General features: G+C 44.1%; 1 protein-coding gene across 1 annotated transcript in view; it reads left to right on the top strand.

The window, feature by feature from the left end:
* Positions 1-16313, top strand: part of edem3 (ER degradation enhancer, mannosidase alpha-like 3) — a 96891-nt gene that overhangs the window by 20271 nt on the left and 60307 nt on the right. The window contains exon 2 of the mRNA XM_085982570.1: positions 6158-6203. Coding sequence (XP_085838696.1) covers positions 6158-6203 — 46 coding nt within the window. The remainder of the gene's footprint in view (positions 1-6157; positions 6204-16313) is intronic.

Raw genomic sequence — 16313 nt, 5'->3', positions numbered from 1 at the left:
TGACGGGACTGTGAAAATATATTTTGACAGTCCCTTTGCATGAAACTGAGTGAGAAACCTGTGGTGAATACAACAACAATTTGTATTTATATAGCGCCTTTAACATAGTAAAACATCCCAAGGTGCTTCACAGGAGTGTTATCAAAGAAAATTTGACAAAGCCACATAAGGAGATATTGGGGCAGATGAGGTAGGTTTTAAGGAGCGTCTTAAAGGAGGAAAGGGGTAGCGAGGCGGAGAGGTTTAGGCAGGGAATTCCAGAGCTTAGGGCCTTGGCAGCTGAAGGCATGGAGTGATTAAAATCGGGGATGCTCAAGAGGCCAGAATTGGAGGAATGCAGTTATCTCAGAGGGTTGTAGGGCTAGAGGAGATTACAGAGATAGGGAGGAGTGAGGCCAAGCGGAAGGATAAGAATTTCAAAATCGAGGCGTTGCTTAACCGGGAGCTAATATAGGTCAGCGAGCACTGGGTGATGAGTGAACAGGACTTGGTGCAAGTTAGGACGTGGGCAGCAGAATTTTGGATGACCTCAAGTTTATGGAGGGGTAGAAAATATACAAGAAATGTTTTGTGAATACAATTAAAATTAAAAATCTACAATGTTTGTGCAAAGATATTAACTGTAATAAATGGTCACATCTAATTGCTTCATAAAACTTAAGCTGCATGTTGTTTTCTTTTGATCATTCAGATAAACACTTTGCCGTATCCCACATTCTGTTCCACTATTATAAAGCTCAAATTGATTACAAGGTACATTTCTATTGAACAGCAAGTATCTGCCTAGTAAATTTGGACTTGAATAGTAATTTATAACTCTTGTTCAAGTTGGGACCACAAAAGTCCCTTTTTCAACTAAAATAGGTGCAAGTTTTTGGCTTGTAATGATAAATTGCATTCATCTTTGTTGAGCAGCAAGAGATTTACGATGTTTACAGTAGGGTGTTCAGTTTTAAAGTAGCACGGGAATTGAGAAAAATTACTGAAACCAGCATGGGGAATTGGCCCTCTGGTAGATTGGAGTGAAAATACCATGAAATGTATTCGTATGTGTGGGAGTAGGAGAGGGGATTCTGTAGTGACTTTTCTAATGCGTACATAACATTTACAATCTACAGTGGATCTGTTCTGGAGGTAAGGGGCTGAACTCCAGTTTGGGTGTTAGCGCGTCGACAGCCCGTCCGATTTTCTTTTCCGTTGAAGTCCAATGAAAAGAAATTCGGTCAGAGCATAAATCAGGCTGCCGATGTACTATTGCTTGTTTTGCACTATTGATGAATTTCACCCCCCCCCCCCGGAAGGATCAAGACAGACAGAATTTGCTTTAATGAAACTTTCATGGTGGACTGATTGTACCAAAAGTAATGACTTTGTTGAGAATAAATTGCAATTTGCTTTTTTTTTTAAAAAGCTTACCTCAGGAATTGGCCACAAAGTTGCTTGCAGATTTGACTATTCAAAAAAATCTGCTCCACAGCATCTTCTCTTGTGCCTTTTGAATTGAGCAGATTACTGCACTACTGCTTTTGCAAAAAATAACCTGCAGTTTCTTTACAAATTGTGTTTAACATTTCATGTCTGTACAGAGGCACCAAAATAGGTTACTAGGTTTCTAGCATTATTTATCTTAATTTGGCAATAGTCCATTGATGTGGCAAAACCACTTCATTTTGGATGGGAGAGAATGACGCTTTTTTCAACTTTTTAAAGAACTATTTGATTTCTTTTTAATCTTGATGCTGTGGCTATTTTGTCTTCTTTGCATCTTTATTTTTCTACTCATTGAGTTAATAATAAACAATTCCCTCCATCCTAGTGGGGAAACTCTGACCTCCCTAATGGCCTGACCGAGATTGGAAACTTAAGCTATGGAAGTTGTGGGGATACATGTTAATGTTCCTTTGTCCTTGAAGATTTTACGACAATACATTAAAATGTTTGAGAGTAATGATCGTGCACTGTGGGATGTACCCATTGTTGATTTTGTTCATTTACTGTAATTAATTTGATACATAAAATAAGATTAGTGTAACACTGTAGGTATTCGTGTTGACCTCTGAGGGCGAATGCCTACTAAATAATTAAGTTCGACTTCAGATAAACAATAAATTCATTGAGTGTATTAGGGATGGGTTTCTTGAGCAGTATGTAACTGAACCGACCAGGGGGCAAGCAACCTTAGATCTGGTCCTGTGTAACGAGACAGGATTAATTAAAAATGTCCTAGTAAAGGATCCCCTTGGAATGAGTGACCATAACATGGTTGAATTCCATGTTCAATTAGAGGGTGAGGAGGTTGTATCTCAAACAAGCGTGCTAAGCTTGAATAAAGGAGACTATGAAGGTATGAGAGCAGAATTGAGCAAAGTGGATTGGGAAAATAGATTAAAGGGTAAGACGATACATGATCAGTGGTGTACATTTAAGAAGTTATTTTACAACTTCCAAAAAAAGTATATTCCACTGAGAAGAAAAGGGTGTAAAAGAAAAGACAGCCATCCGTGGCTAAGTAAAGAAATTAAGGATAGTATTCGACTAAAAACAAGGGCATATAAGGTAGCCAAATCTAGTGGGAGGATAGAGGATTGGGAAAACTTTAAAAGACAGCAAAAAATAACAAAAAGATTGATTAGGAAAGGGAAGATAGATTATGAAAGTAAATTAGCAAAAAATATAAAAACAGATAGTAAGAGTTTTTATAGTTATATAAAAAGAAAAAGGGTGGCTAAAGTAAATGTTGGTCCCTTAGAGGATGAGACCGGGAAATTAATGGTGGGAAATATGGAGATGGCAAAAACACTGAATATTTTGTATCAGTCTTTACAGTAGAGGACACCAAGAATATCCCAACACTGGACAAGCAGGGGGCTATAGGGGGGGAGGAGATAAACACGATCAAAATCACTAAGGAAGTGGTACTCGGTAAAATAATGGGACTCAAGGCGGATAAATCGCCTGGACCTGATGGCTTACATCCAAGGGTCTTGAGGGAAGTGGCGGTAGGGATTGTGGATGCATTGGTAATAATCTTCCAAAACTCCCTGGACTCAGCAAAGGTCCCAGCAGACTGGAAAACTGCTAATGTAACACCCTTATTTAAAAAGGGCAGTAGACAGAAGGCTGGAAACTATAGACCGGTTAGCCTAACATCTGTGGTAGGTAAAATTTTGGAGTCCATTATTAAGGAGACAGTAACAGGACATTTGGATAATCATAGTTTAATAAGACAAAGTCAGCATGGTTTTATGAAGGGGAAGTCATGTTTGACAAATTTGCTGGAGTTCTTTGAGGAAGTAACATACAGGGTGGATAAAGGTGAACCAGTGGATGTAGTGTATTTAGACTTCCAAAAGGCATTTGACAAGGTGCCACACAAAAGATTATTGGTTAAGATAAAAAATCACGGGATTGGGGGTAATATTCTGGCATGGATAGAGGATTGGCTATCTAACAGAAGGCAGAGAGTTGGGATAAATGGTTCATTCTCAGACTGGCAATCAGTAACCAGTGGTGTTCCGCAGGGGTCAGTGCTGGGTCCCCAACTCTTTACAATCTATATTAACGATTTGGAGGAGGGGACCGAGTGTAACATATCAAAGTTTGCAGATGATACTAAGATGGGAGGGAAAGTAGTGAGAGAGGAGGACATAAAAAACCTGCAAGGGGACATAGACAGGCTAAGTAAGTGGGCAGAGACTTGGCAGATGGAATACAATACTGGAAAGTGTGAGGTTATGCACTTTGGCAGGAAAAATCGTAGAGCAAGTTATTATCTTAATGGCAAGAAACTGGAAAGTACTGAAGTACAAAGGGCTCTGGGGGTCCTGGTGCACGAAACTCAAAAGGTTAGTATGCAGGTGCAGCAAGTGATTAAGAAGGCCAATGGAATGTTGGCTTTCATCGCTAGGGGGATAGAATATAAAAATAGGGAGGTATTGCTTCAGTTGTACAAGGTATTGGTGAGACCGCACCTGGAATACTGCATACAGTTTTGGTGTCCATACTTAAGAAAAGACATACTTGCTCTCGAGTCAGTACAAAGAAGGTTCACTCGGTTAATCCCGGGGATGAGGGGATGGACATATGAGGAGAGGTTGAGTAGATTGGGACTCTACTCATTGGAGTTCAGAAGAATGAGAGGCGATCTTATTGAAACATATAAGATTGTGAAGGGGTTGGATCGGGTGGATGCGGGGAGGATGTTCCAGATGATGGGTGAAACTAGAACTAGGGGGCATAGTCTTAGAATAAGGGGCTGCTCTTTCAAAACTGAGATGAGGAGGAACTACTTCACTCAGAGGGTGGTAGGTCCATGGAATATGCTGCCCCAAAAAGCTGTAGAAGCTACATCATTACATAAATTTAAAACAGAAATAGACAGTTTCCTAGAAGTAAAGGGAATTAAGGGTTACGGGGAGCGGGCAGGAATTTGGACATGAGTTTAGGTGCGGATCGGTCATGGCCCTGTGGGTAGCGGAGCGGGCCCAGGGGCCGTGTAGCCTGATCCTGCTCCTGTTTCGTGTGTCTAATTCTGTTAGATTCAGGAGATAGTCCTGTTATAGTGGATTGGCAGTTAGGATCAGATCAGCCATGATCTTATTGAATGGCGGAGCAGGCTCGAGGGGCCAATTGGCCTACTCCTGCTCCTATTTCTTATGTTCTTAAATAAGTTGTTTAATTACTTGGACAGACGAAATACAACAGGTAAGCTGGCTGGATGCAGGAACTCCGCGATGTAAGTCTTTCCCCGACGGGGACGCCATGAGGACTGAGTCCGCAGTCCTTGGGAGAGCGTTTTCCCGCGCTTCGGGTGTCACGTGACCGCATAATGACGTTAGCGCGTTGGTCCGCTCTTGGGGCGGTCACGTGACCCGCGCCGATACGTCGGCGCGTTCACCCGGTGCGGAGGCTGGCCGTTGAGGCCGAAGTCGTGAGCGCGGGAGCTGGAGGCCGGGCTGACCCGGCGCTTGTTGCGGGAGATTGCGTCGCTCCCGTCTGCTGGTCGATGCAGCCGAAGTCGCGGTAGGCCGGGCTGTGCCGGCGGCCGTTATGAAAGGCCAAGTCGGGCCGGTGGCCGCCGCGCATACCTCACGTCATGCATGACGTGACGTCAGCGCGCTAGGGCGCGTCTTACAGGGGCAACGGCCCCAACAGGTAAGTTATAGCGAATTATGTACATAGTAAGGGACAACCGGTGGTACCGCCACAACACTCTCTTTTCTTGTCCCGCTTTATGATCCTTTGTAAATGCATTTAAGGACTGCAGTAGAATTTTAGCATCATCCCCAATCGTTACACGAGTTACAATTGTAAGGTATTTTCCTCTTTGCATATATTGGAAGCTACATTTGTGGTTTTGTGTGTTTAGTAATTCACACAAGTAATTGCCATGGAAAATGTTCTTTGGTTGAAATTCAATTCTCATCGGTCCTTGGGGGGCCATAGAGAAAAGTGTGGTTGCACTTAGTACCAAATTTGCTCCTAGGGCCGTTAAACTTTAAATGAATGCAAAATATCAAAAAGGAAGTTTTTTCCCACTGCACTTGGGTAAATGTAAAACAGAAGGAGCTTCACATAAGGGGAAAGCTCAGCTTTCTATGAAATTAGCTAAAATTCTCGTCTTTTTCTCTGGCTGCATACACAAAATCCTATGTGTTTAAGTTTTCTGAATAAATGTTAATAGTGATTTCTTTCCGTGTTGCTGTTTGGTACGTGGCGTGGAAATGATTCGGCATGGTTTAAACATTTAATTAGCTCAATGCAAATGAACGGCCATCTTTTATACCACTTCAACAGCTGTAGAAAGTTGTGAATGGCACTGTTTCTGCTTTTCTGTTATAATCTGGCACAAACAACAGATCCTGGCTGAAATTATTTTCCTCTACTCCAAAGTTTTCAACAATATTTGGTACATGCAGGCTGATTTATTTGCAATTGCTGTTTATTTACACGCTCACCAAATTACATCAGCTCTGGTACTAGGAAATAAGAGTTATCTCTTTTTGAAAAAAGTATTTGATCACTGGATTGTTTTAAATAATTTTCTAATGGGGGCCAGCATGCTCTGTTGTAATGCACTTGTAGCCCCACCAAGATGTAATTGTGCCCTTCTTACAGTTGTACTCGAATTTGATGCATATTTTTATTTCACTTACAGGGATCAAGTACTAGAGATGTTTGATCATGCATATCAAAATTACATGGTAAGCTGCACCAATCCTTATTTATTGAGACTCCTTTCATTTGCACTGCATTTAATATTTTTAGATAGTATGTGAAAGTGCTGCATTTATGGGTGCAGTTATATTGTCACACTGGTGCCAATGCAAAGTGTGATATCAAGCTAGGGTTGAAAGGTACTGGAGCAGGAGAGTCTTGTATCTCCAAGGCACCGTATAAACTTAAGCAGAGATTTGATTGTTTTGAGAGCATAGATCCTCCCACCTGCACTCTTAAAACATTTTAAATTTACAGGTGGGAGCAGACCTTTACACTTGCACACCTTTACACTTGCACGTATTCCCTCTCTGCAGTTATTGGTCTCCGACCACTAGCACAGTATTACAGCAGCCTTATTACCGCAATTATTACAGTAGTAGAAGGGGATGTTTTGGAATCTGAAAGTTTTCATTTATTCAAAAACATTTGATAATTAACGGATGGGGAAAACTTTACGGCACTGTTTTATGTCTAAATAATGTGGTCCTTCGTACAGTCGTGCACAGTTACATTGTGTTGGAACAGCATGCCACGACATAGGCATGCCGACACACTGAACTGGTTCAGCAGTTAACAGGTGTGATTATAGAACTAGAAGCAGATCTAGAGACCGACGAATAAATGGGTTCTCACTGCTATTGATTGTATGAAGGCCTATAAGTTTATAATTTGCCATTGCGGTCAAGATCTATAAGAGCAAAGCCTATTAGTGGTGATATATTGAGCTGGATTGAGAACTGGCTGGCAGGGTGTAGGCAAAAAGTTGTTCTAAATGAATTTGGATCTGTTTGGAGACCGGTTGCCAGTGGTGTCCTGCAGGGATCGGTGTTGGGACTGTTGCTCTTTACTATTTTTATTAATGATCTCAATGTGGGTGTTGGGGGCACGAACTGCAAATTTGCACATAATACTAAGATCTGTGTGAGTGTTAGGACTGTAGATGATGCTCGTCTGCTTCAGGCGGATCTTCATGTGTTGGGAGATTGGGCTCATGACTGGCCAATGATGTATAACTTGGATAAGTGCAGTGTTCTACATGTGGGCGGGGCAAGTGCTCAACATTCATACACCCTTCAGGCAAAAGCATTAAAGAAGGTGGAGATAGAAAGAGATTTGGGCATTCTAGTGCATACATCTTTAAAGGTACATGAGCAATGATAGTGAGAGCAAATAGGGTGTATCCATTGGACAATTGAGTACAAGGTGAGACATACAATTTTGTCCTTGTACAAGACCTTGGTCAGGCCACACTTGTGTCTAGTTTTGGTTTCCTCACATGGTGGGTGATATTGAGGCTTTGGAAAGGGTGCCGAGGAGGAACAGTAGACTAATTTCCAGTTTAAAGCATCTTAGTTATCAAGATAGGCTAAAAGAGTTGGGCCTCTACACTTTAGAGAAGCGTAGACATAGAGGTGATCTGATTGAGGTTTATAAGATAATGAAGGGAATAGACTGTGTTCCAGTTAATTAGGTTAGGAAGGACCAGGGCTCACAACTTAGTTATATAAGGCCAGATCTAGGTTAGATGTCAGGAGGTGGCTCTTTCCCCAGGGAATAGTGGACCTCTGGATCAGGCTGCCATCTCATGCGGTGAATGCTGATTCGCTGAATTCTTTCAAGCGAGAGCTGGACCTGTTTCTGGCTGGGACAGAGATCACCTCTTCCAGAAGGTAGGTACTGCAGGGAATTCGGGGCCAGAGTGAGCTCCTGGACTAGTTTAGATTGCCTAGATGGGTCGGAGAGGAATTTCCCAGATTTTTTTCCTCCAAATTGTCCTGGGCTTTTTAATCTTTTTTCGCTTCTCCCAGGAGGTCACATGGTGTGGGGTGGGGAGTGTATATATTGTGATACACAAGGTATCACAATTGTGCAGGACAGGCTTGATGGACCAGAGGGTCTTTATCTGGCCATCATTGTTCGTATGAGATATTAGGCAGGGGCCGATGGCACTGTATATAGTTGTATAAAGGTGTCATATAACATTTTTCGAGCAGTGTGAGTAGGCAGCACGGTTATACTACCTATTCATATTTGGTCAGGGAGGAAGTAAAGCTGTTGGCCAGCCTCCAACTGCTGGTGAAATTTAACATTAGAAAGGTTAAGGTGGTCTAGTGGACTACCTGGGCTCTTCGAAAGAAACAAGAAAGAACTTGTATTTAAAGCACCTTTCACATCCTCAGATGTCCCAAAATGCTTCACTGCCAATGAATTGTGCAGTCACTGTTGTTATGTAGGCAAATACAGCATCCAGTTTGCACACAGCAAGGTCCCACAAACAGCAAATGAGATGAATGACTAGTTGGTTTAGGGATAAATGTTGGGTAGGATACAGGGAAAACTGCCCTGCTCTTCGTTAAATAGTGCCTTTTATGTCACCTGGATAGGGAGATGGGCATTGGTTTGACATCTCATCCAAAAGATAGCACCTCTGGCAATGTAGCACTTCCTCAGTACTGACGAGTTAGCCTTCATTATGTGCTCATGTCCTGGAGTGCAGCTTGAACTCAAACCTCTGACTCAAAGGTGAGATTGCTACCAACTGAGCTAAACTTAAACTTAACATTTTAAAGTTGATTTTGTACTGGTTACAGTTATAACTATAGACTTGCACTACAAAATGCACTATCTGGGTCTAAATTACATGCACCATTGCATACAGATAGGTTATGTAAAATATCAAGTCAGGGAAATGCAGCTGAAAATTGTTTTTAATATAATAAACCTATTGGTATTTTGTGGAAAAATCCATAGCTGGAAACTTCAGTTATTCAGAACAATGTCTGGTATGCAGATACTTCTACCTCAATGTGTTTGCGTGGGTTTCCTCCGGGTGCTCCGGTTTCCTCCCACAGTCCAAAGATGTGCGGATTAGGTTGATTGGCTATGATAAATTGACCCTTAGTGTTAGGGGGATTAAATACGTGGGGTTACGGGGATAGGGTGGGATATGTGTCGGTGCAGGCTCGATGGGCCGAAATGGCCTCTATCTGCACTGTGGGGTTTCTGTGATTTCTGTGAAAATGGTTGCATCTGCACCATATAATTCTAAAGTATAGATTGACTAAAAGCAAAATATCTGGTTCTCCAAATATTATAATCTTTAGTTTATGTGTTGTTGTAAAAATGCTGCCTCAAGCTACTGTATAGTGATATTTTCTTAAGTTACTAATTGATTTCCTGTTGCATTGCAAGCAGCGAGTCAAGACCAAGTTGAATATTTGGGTCAACAGGATTAGAGGATAGGGGGAGGAATAACTGGACCCAGGTGGAGGAGGGGGATGGGGCGAGGGAGAAAAAGGAAAGTGAAGTGGAGCAAGGTAGTTTGATAGGGAGAGGGGATGAGGAACATAAGGTGAAAGAAGAGGGATAGGAGCATTGGCAGACGTTGGGGGAGGGCAGAGAAAGGGGAAGGGGAGAGGAAAGGAATGGACGAGAAGGAAGGGGGGACAGGGAAGCAAAGGCAGAGAAGTCTCAAAGGAGGATGGGAGTGAGTTCCTCTGTACTACTCCAGCACTGATTTTCCTGCTCAGTGGGGGTGGGAAGAGGGTTCCAGGTCTGATTGTCTTGTCATTGGTGAGGGAAGGTGGGCAAGGGCCCGATTTTTTCTTGTCAGCAAGGTAGTAGGGTGCCCTAATTTGTGAACGTGGGTGGGGGGGTGCCAAAGCAGCTTTTCAGTATAGGGGACTGGAAAGCCATATTTTCTTGTGAATGGAGGGAGGGCAGGTAAAATGTTCTTGCCAGTGGTGGAAAGGACTGATTAGATTTTCTCCGTAGGGGGGTAGGGGAGAGTACAGGCCAGATTTTCTGGTCATTGGGGGTGGGGGGGGGGCAGGGGAAGAGAGAGAAAAGATTTTCTAGTTCCTGAATGGATTCCATGGGAATCCGATGGGAGAGAGGGTTAGGGGCTGCAACTCTTCTCAACAATACTCCTGGTAAATGCTGTGAGGTTATACAGGATTTCTGTTCCAATCAGGTAGATAAAATTTTACATAGCTGTCTGCAGCTGGGGCTAGTCTTTGAGAGTTCACTCCGGGTTCCTTTCACAGTTCTTGTCTATGGGTTCTTTTTGGTTGGTTTTTGAATACTTTTGAACAATTATTTCGCTATACAGGAAACTCTCGTTTAAACGGCACCTAAATATCCGGAATTCTCTATTAACCGGCAAAATTCTTACTCTGAAAACAACACCTCAATAACCGGCAATGTTGCCGAGTCCGAGTCTCCCGCGGTGGCTGAGTTAGTCAGTGGGGGTAGTTCTCCAAACTGCCACTACTCGGCTTCTTGGTGCTGTCGGAAGTCGGAACACCTCAATACCCCTGTAACAGGAGTCTGACTCTCCCGTGCTGCCAGTAGTCTCTTCTGATCCGCCATTTTACAGGGGTACTGTGTGTCTCCCACGCTGCTAGTAGTCATTGCATTGCATTACCCTCAACTGGCAGTACTGTACTTAATCAAGCATCTTCCACCATCCATTTAACACAACATTCTGTAGGTGAGTACCCAGTTACTGTATACTGCACATTTCTTGATTTTTTAATTTTTCTTTGTTTAAAAATAGCCTCGGTAGATAACCCTCTCCGTCATCTGGAATTTTTGATCAACCGGCAACACGCCGGTCCCGCCGGATACCAAAGAGTTTCCTTATCCTATTTTTGCCTGGAGGTTTGCATGAACCATGCAGAGATTGGATGAAAGGAGGACTCACAATCAACATGCATGTTATTAGGGAGTTTACTAGTTCCCCATTCCTTATAGTTTGTCTTTGAGTGGGTGGACTACGTCAGAGCTAACTTCAACGATTGTTTTACGTTTAACTACCTGAACCTTTGCTGTATAACTTGTTGCAGCTGGCTGTTGGAGGATGATTTAGTACGGCAGGGTTGTCTTGTAACATTAGTTGAGCCCTACTGTACTTAATGAGTCACATCATGTGACCTTCAGAGTGCCACCTACAGGTGCAAAGTTGCGAATACTCACTGTTTTAATCTGCAATAGATAAATGGAAACTTCATTCAGGCAGTAAATCCCTTGCCTTATAAAGCACTGTGAAAATTAGCTTCAAATTGGATTTGGATCATCGTAAAAGGCACTATGATGGAAGGTGTCATCGACAGTGCTATCAAGCGGCACTTACTCGCCAATAACCTGCTCACAAATACCCAGTTTGGGTTCTGCCAAGACCACTCGGCTCCTGACCTCATTACAGCCTTGGTCCAAACATGGACAAAGGAGATGAATGAGGTGAGAGTGACTGCCCTTGACATCAAGGCAGCATTTGACCGAGTGTGCATGAAGAAGCCCTAGTAAAACTGAAGTCAATGGGAATCTGGGGGAAAACCCTCCACTGGTTGGAGTCATACCTAGCACAAATGAAGATGGTTGTGGTGATTGAAGGTCAATCGTCACAGCCCCAGGACATCACTGCAGGAGTTCCTCAGGGCAGTGTCCTAGGTCCAACCATCTTCAGCTACTTCATCAATGACCTTCCTCCAACATAAGGTCAGAAATGGGGATGTTCGCTGATGACTGCACAATGTTCAGTGCCATTCACAACTCCTCAGATAATGAAGCAGTCCATGCCCGCATGCATGAAGACCTGGACGACGTTCAGGCCTGGGCTGATAAGTGGCAGGTAACATTCGCGCCACAGTAGTGCCAGGCAATGACTATCTCCAACAAGCGAGAGTCTAACTACCACCCCTTGACATTCAATGACATTACCATCGCCGAATCCCCCCACCATCAACATCCTGGGGGTCACCATTGACCAGAAACTTAACTGGACCAGCCACATAAATACCGTGGCAACAAGAGCAGGTCAGAGGCTAGGTATTCTGCAGTGAGTGTCTCGCCTCCTGACTCCCCAAAGCCTTTCTACCATCTACAGGAAACTTTGGTTTATCCGGAGGTTGTATGTCCGGAAACCTCGATCTACCGGCAGAAATCAGGAGCCGTTTTGTTAGGGTTTTTTTTCTTCTCGTGGCTTTTTTTTCCAACAGTCAGGCTCTGCAAAGTCTCTCTGAAGCTGTTGCTAAGCTACAGAGACGCTTCTAAGGTACGGGCCGACTGTTTAGAAGCTGTTGCTAAGCAACAGTGTTTGTTGTCAGATACGGAGATGAAAACCTCCGTATGCTTCAACATTAATGCTGGTATGTCCGGCAGTTTTGATAGATCGGCAACAGCTTGGTGCCGGATATAACAAAGTCTCCTGTACAAGGCACAAGTAAGGAGTGTGATGGAATACTCTCCACCTGCCTGAATGAGTGCAGCTCCAACAACACTCAAGAAACTCGACACCATCCAAGACAAAGCAGCCCGCTTGATTAGCACCCCATTTACCACCTTAAACATTCACTCCCTCCACCACCGGCGTACCGTGGCTGCAGTGTGTACCATCTACAAGATGCACTGCAGCAACTCGCCAAGGCTTCTTTCGCAGCACCTCCCAAACCCGCAACCTCTACCATCTAGAAGGACAAGGGCAGCAGGCGCATGGGAACACCACCACCTCCAAGTTCCCCTCCAAGTCACACACCATCCTGACTTAGAAGTATATCGCTGATCCTTCATCGTCGCTGGGTCAAAATCCTGGAACTTCCTGCCTAACAGCACTGTGGGAGTACCTTCACCACACAGACTGCAGCGGTTTAAGAAGGCGGCTCACCACCACCTTCTCGAGGGCAATTAGGGATTGGCAATAAATGCTGGCCTTGCCAGCGACGCCCACATCCCATAAACAAATTTTTTAAAAACTTGTTTAAAATTTCCTTAGTTCATAAACATAACTCATGTTTGCATCTAGTTTGCCACATCCATTATGTCAACAGACGTGATAAATCCTATAAAAACTATTTCAATGCAGTGTTGGTGTTATTAGAACATAAGAACATAAGGAATAGGAGCAGGAGTAGGCTATACATCCCCCTCAAGCTTGCTCTGCCATTCAATGAGATCGTGGCTGATCTTTGACCTGAACTCCACTTTCCTGCCCGATCACCATGTCTTTTGATTCCCTAAGAGTCCAAAAATCTATGGATCTCTGCCTTGAATATACTTAACGACTAAGCATCCACAACACTTTGGGGTAGAGAATGCCAAAGATTCACAACCTTCTAAGTGAAGAAATTTCTCCTCATCTCAGTCTTAAATGGCCGGCCCCTTATCCTGAGACTATGCCCCCTAGTTCTAGACACTCCAGCCAGGGGAAAGAACCTCTCAACATCTACCCTGTCAAGCCCTCAGAATTTTATATGTTTCAATGAGATCACCTCTCATTCTTCTAAACTCCAGAGTATAGGCCCAATCTACTCAATCTCTCCTCATAGGACAACCCTCTCATCCCAGGAATCAATCTAGTGAACCTTTGTTACACTGTCTCTAAGACAAGTATATCCTTAGGTACGGAGACAAAACTGTACACAGTATTAGGACTTTTTCTGTGGTAGAAATGTCAATAAGAATTATTGTTACTTTTTCCCAGGTGGAAATGTAGTAATATGGAAAAACACCTGTCCGTAAAGTAGAAAGCAATTCCTTTTCCCAGCTGGATTCTACTGAGCTCTCCTGAAATAGTACCAGATATGCTAGTGCACATAACACATTCCCTACTTTGTTGTCTTTCCAGTTCTCAGCTGAGTAATTTTCTATTACTGTAGCTTTTTTTATGTTTCTGGGATGATCATAAACTTTTATAATATAGTCACGTACTTGCCCTAATAACAAACAATGGAACAACTCCGCCATTAGCTCTGCTTGTTCTTTGTTGGACAGGCAGCAGAGTGGTTATTTCAGCCTTCAACTTCCGTGTTTTGCTTTGTTATTGAGCTCGCGTTGTCAGTCCTTGGCAAAGCAGGCTATGAACAACTGGATGAACAGGTTGTAGTTCTGTAATAGGAATTTTAGACTATTGTAACAGGAACTACATTCTGGATCAAAGTGCGTCAATAAGGAAATATCCCAACTATTTTATCTGAAAAAGAATCTGCTTTAATAGTTTTTTTTTGCTTTTTCTATCTCTTATCAAGTACAGGGTTACCTTTTCCTGTCTCTTGTAAAGTACAGTGTGTAATGACTTAATAAAACTCACTACGCACTTGGTTTGAGTATAAAGCAAGGCTTTAATCAACTTGTTTCAAAACATGGAGGTCTAGTTGTACTTCACTAGTTCCTGTCTTACAAAATGTCCCTGGGCAAACTGGGCCCACGCCCGAGTATTTATACTCCTTGGACAGCGCCACCAGCTGGCCATCCAGTGTTATTTCATGAGCAGTTTCTTTAGAATGATGAGATTTATAACATTCTTCCTGCCTAAAAGATTTGGAAGTCCGCCGACTTCCTCCTAACGGATTAGGCAGACCACGAATAGCCACAGTCTTTTAGATCTTTGTTTATGGCTGGAAGGCACGTCTCCCCGGACCGTGTCTTGGTCCCTGGGCCGCTTGATCTGTACCGGTGGATCGACAGGGCCCGTGTTGCCCTGATCGACCCGAGGGAGGCTGGGGAGATCGTGACTCCGGGTGCGGGTCCCCACAGGCGCAGAGCTGGTTTCATCCTGTTTGATAGCCGGGGATTGACCGGCGTCCTGGCCTCGGGTGGCCATCCCACGGGGAGCGCTTGGCTCCCCGAGTGGATCCGGTGGGGCAGCCGGCAGATCTCTCGATGTTCCAGGTAGGGCATCATCTTCAAGGGAGCGCCAAGTGTCGGCATCATCACCGTGGGTACCTCTATCAGGTGGGACCGGCTGGACGGGGAGCCAGGTCCCGGAGCGAAACGGTGGACTCCCGGCCATCAGGGTACCGCACGTGCGCATACTTGGGGTTAACGTCCGTGAGTTCTACCTCGTCGACGAGGGGATCGTTTTTAGAAGATCGGACAAATCTTCGGAGCAGCACGGGGCCGGGAGCTGCTAACCATGACAGCTAGGACGCCCCATGAGGGGAGCGACGCTGGAACCTGAAGAATCGCTCGTGAGGCGTGACATTGGTGGACGTAGAAAGAAGAGACCTGATGGAATGCAACACGTCAGGGAGCATAATTTCCCACTGCTAGTCTGGTAGGTTGTGTGACCTTAGTGCAAGACGAACAGTGTTCCAAATGATAGCGTTGTATCTCTCAACCTGTCCGTTACTGATGGGATGGTACGGTGTCGTTTTACTTGTGGCGATTCCCCGTTGGGAAAGATAACTTTTGAGTTCGCTTGACATGAAGGAGGGACCCCGATCAGAGTGGATGAAATTGGCCGTACCGCAAAGGGAAAAGATTTGATCGAGGCATTTGATCACTGTGGCAGTAAGCATATTGGGACAGGGGAAAGCAAAGGAAAAGCGTGAATGTTCGTCCACCATAGTAAGTAAGTAGGTGTTTCGCGTTGAGGAAGGCAATGGCCCTTTAAAGTCAATGCGGAGTCGTTGCATAGGCTGCATAGCGTGTATGAGCGAGCCATCCGATGGACGAAAGAATTGCGGTTTTAATTCCGCACAAATTCTACAGGAGGAGCATGTTCTTTTCACATCTTCCATAGAAAATGGGAGATTTTTAGATCGCACAAAGTGCAACATACGGGTAACGCCAGGATGGCATAAGTCAGTATGAAGATCCGCAAGAGTTGAAGTTGACATAGAAGAGCAGAATGCCCGCGTGAGGGTATCCGGGGCCACATTCTCTTTGCCGGGTCGGTAATGTATAGTGTATCCAAAGGTGGCCAATTCCATCCTCCAGAGTTGTATTTTGTTATTCTTGATCTTAGTGCGTTTCCAGTTATCCAGCATAAAGGCCATGGAGCGCTGATCGGTTAAGTGTGAAATGGCGACGAGCGAGAAAATGACTCCATTTACGTACAGCTTCGATGATGACCGTAGCCTCCTTCTCGACAGTGGGATAATGGAGCTCGCTACCCTGCAAAGTTCTGGCTAGAAATGAAACCTTGATTCAAGGAAGCAGAGATCGCCACATCCGATGCATCGCACTCGACCACAAAAGGAAGATTTTCATCAATGGAACGAAGCGTGGCTTTTTCCAGTTGTCGCTTGAGGAGGTTGAAAGCTGAAATAGCCGTTGCCTCCAATGGAAATGACTTAGCGTGAAGCAGGGGCTGG

This window comes from Somniosus microcephalus, chromosome 3, assembly GCF_052327205.1.
Source record: "Somniosus microcephalus isolate GS21.2 chromosome 3, FLI_Smic_1.0, whole genome shotgun sequence".
Taxonomy (NCBI): Eukaryota; Metazoa; Chordata; class Chondrichthyes; order Squaliformes; family Somniosidae; genus Somniosus; species Somniosus microcephalus.
This window is presented reverse-complemented; position numbering and strand designations above follow the sequence as displayed.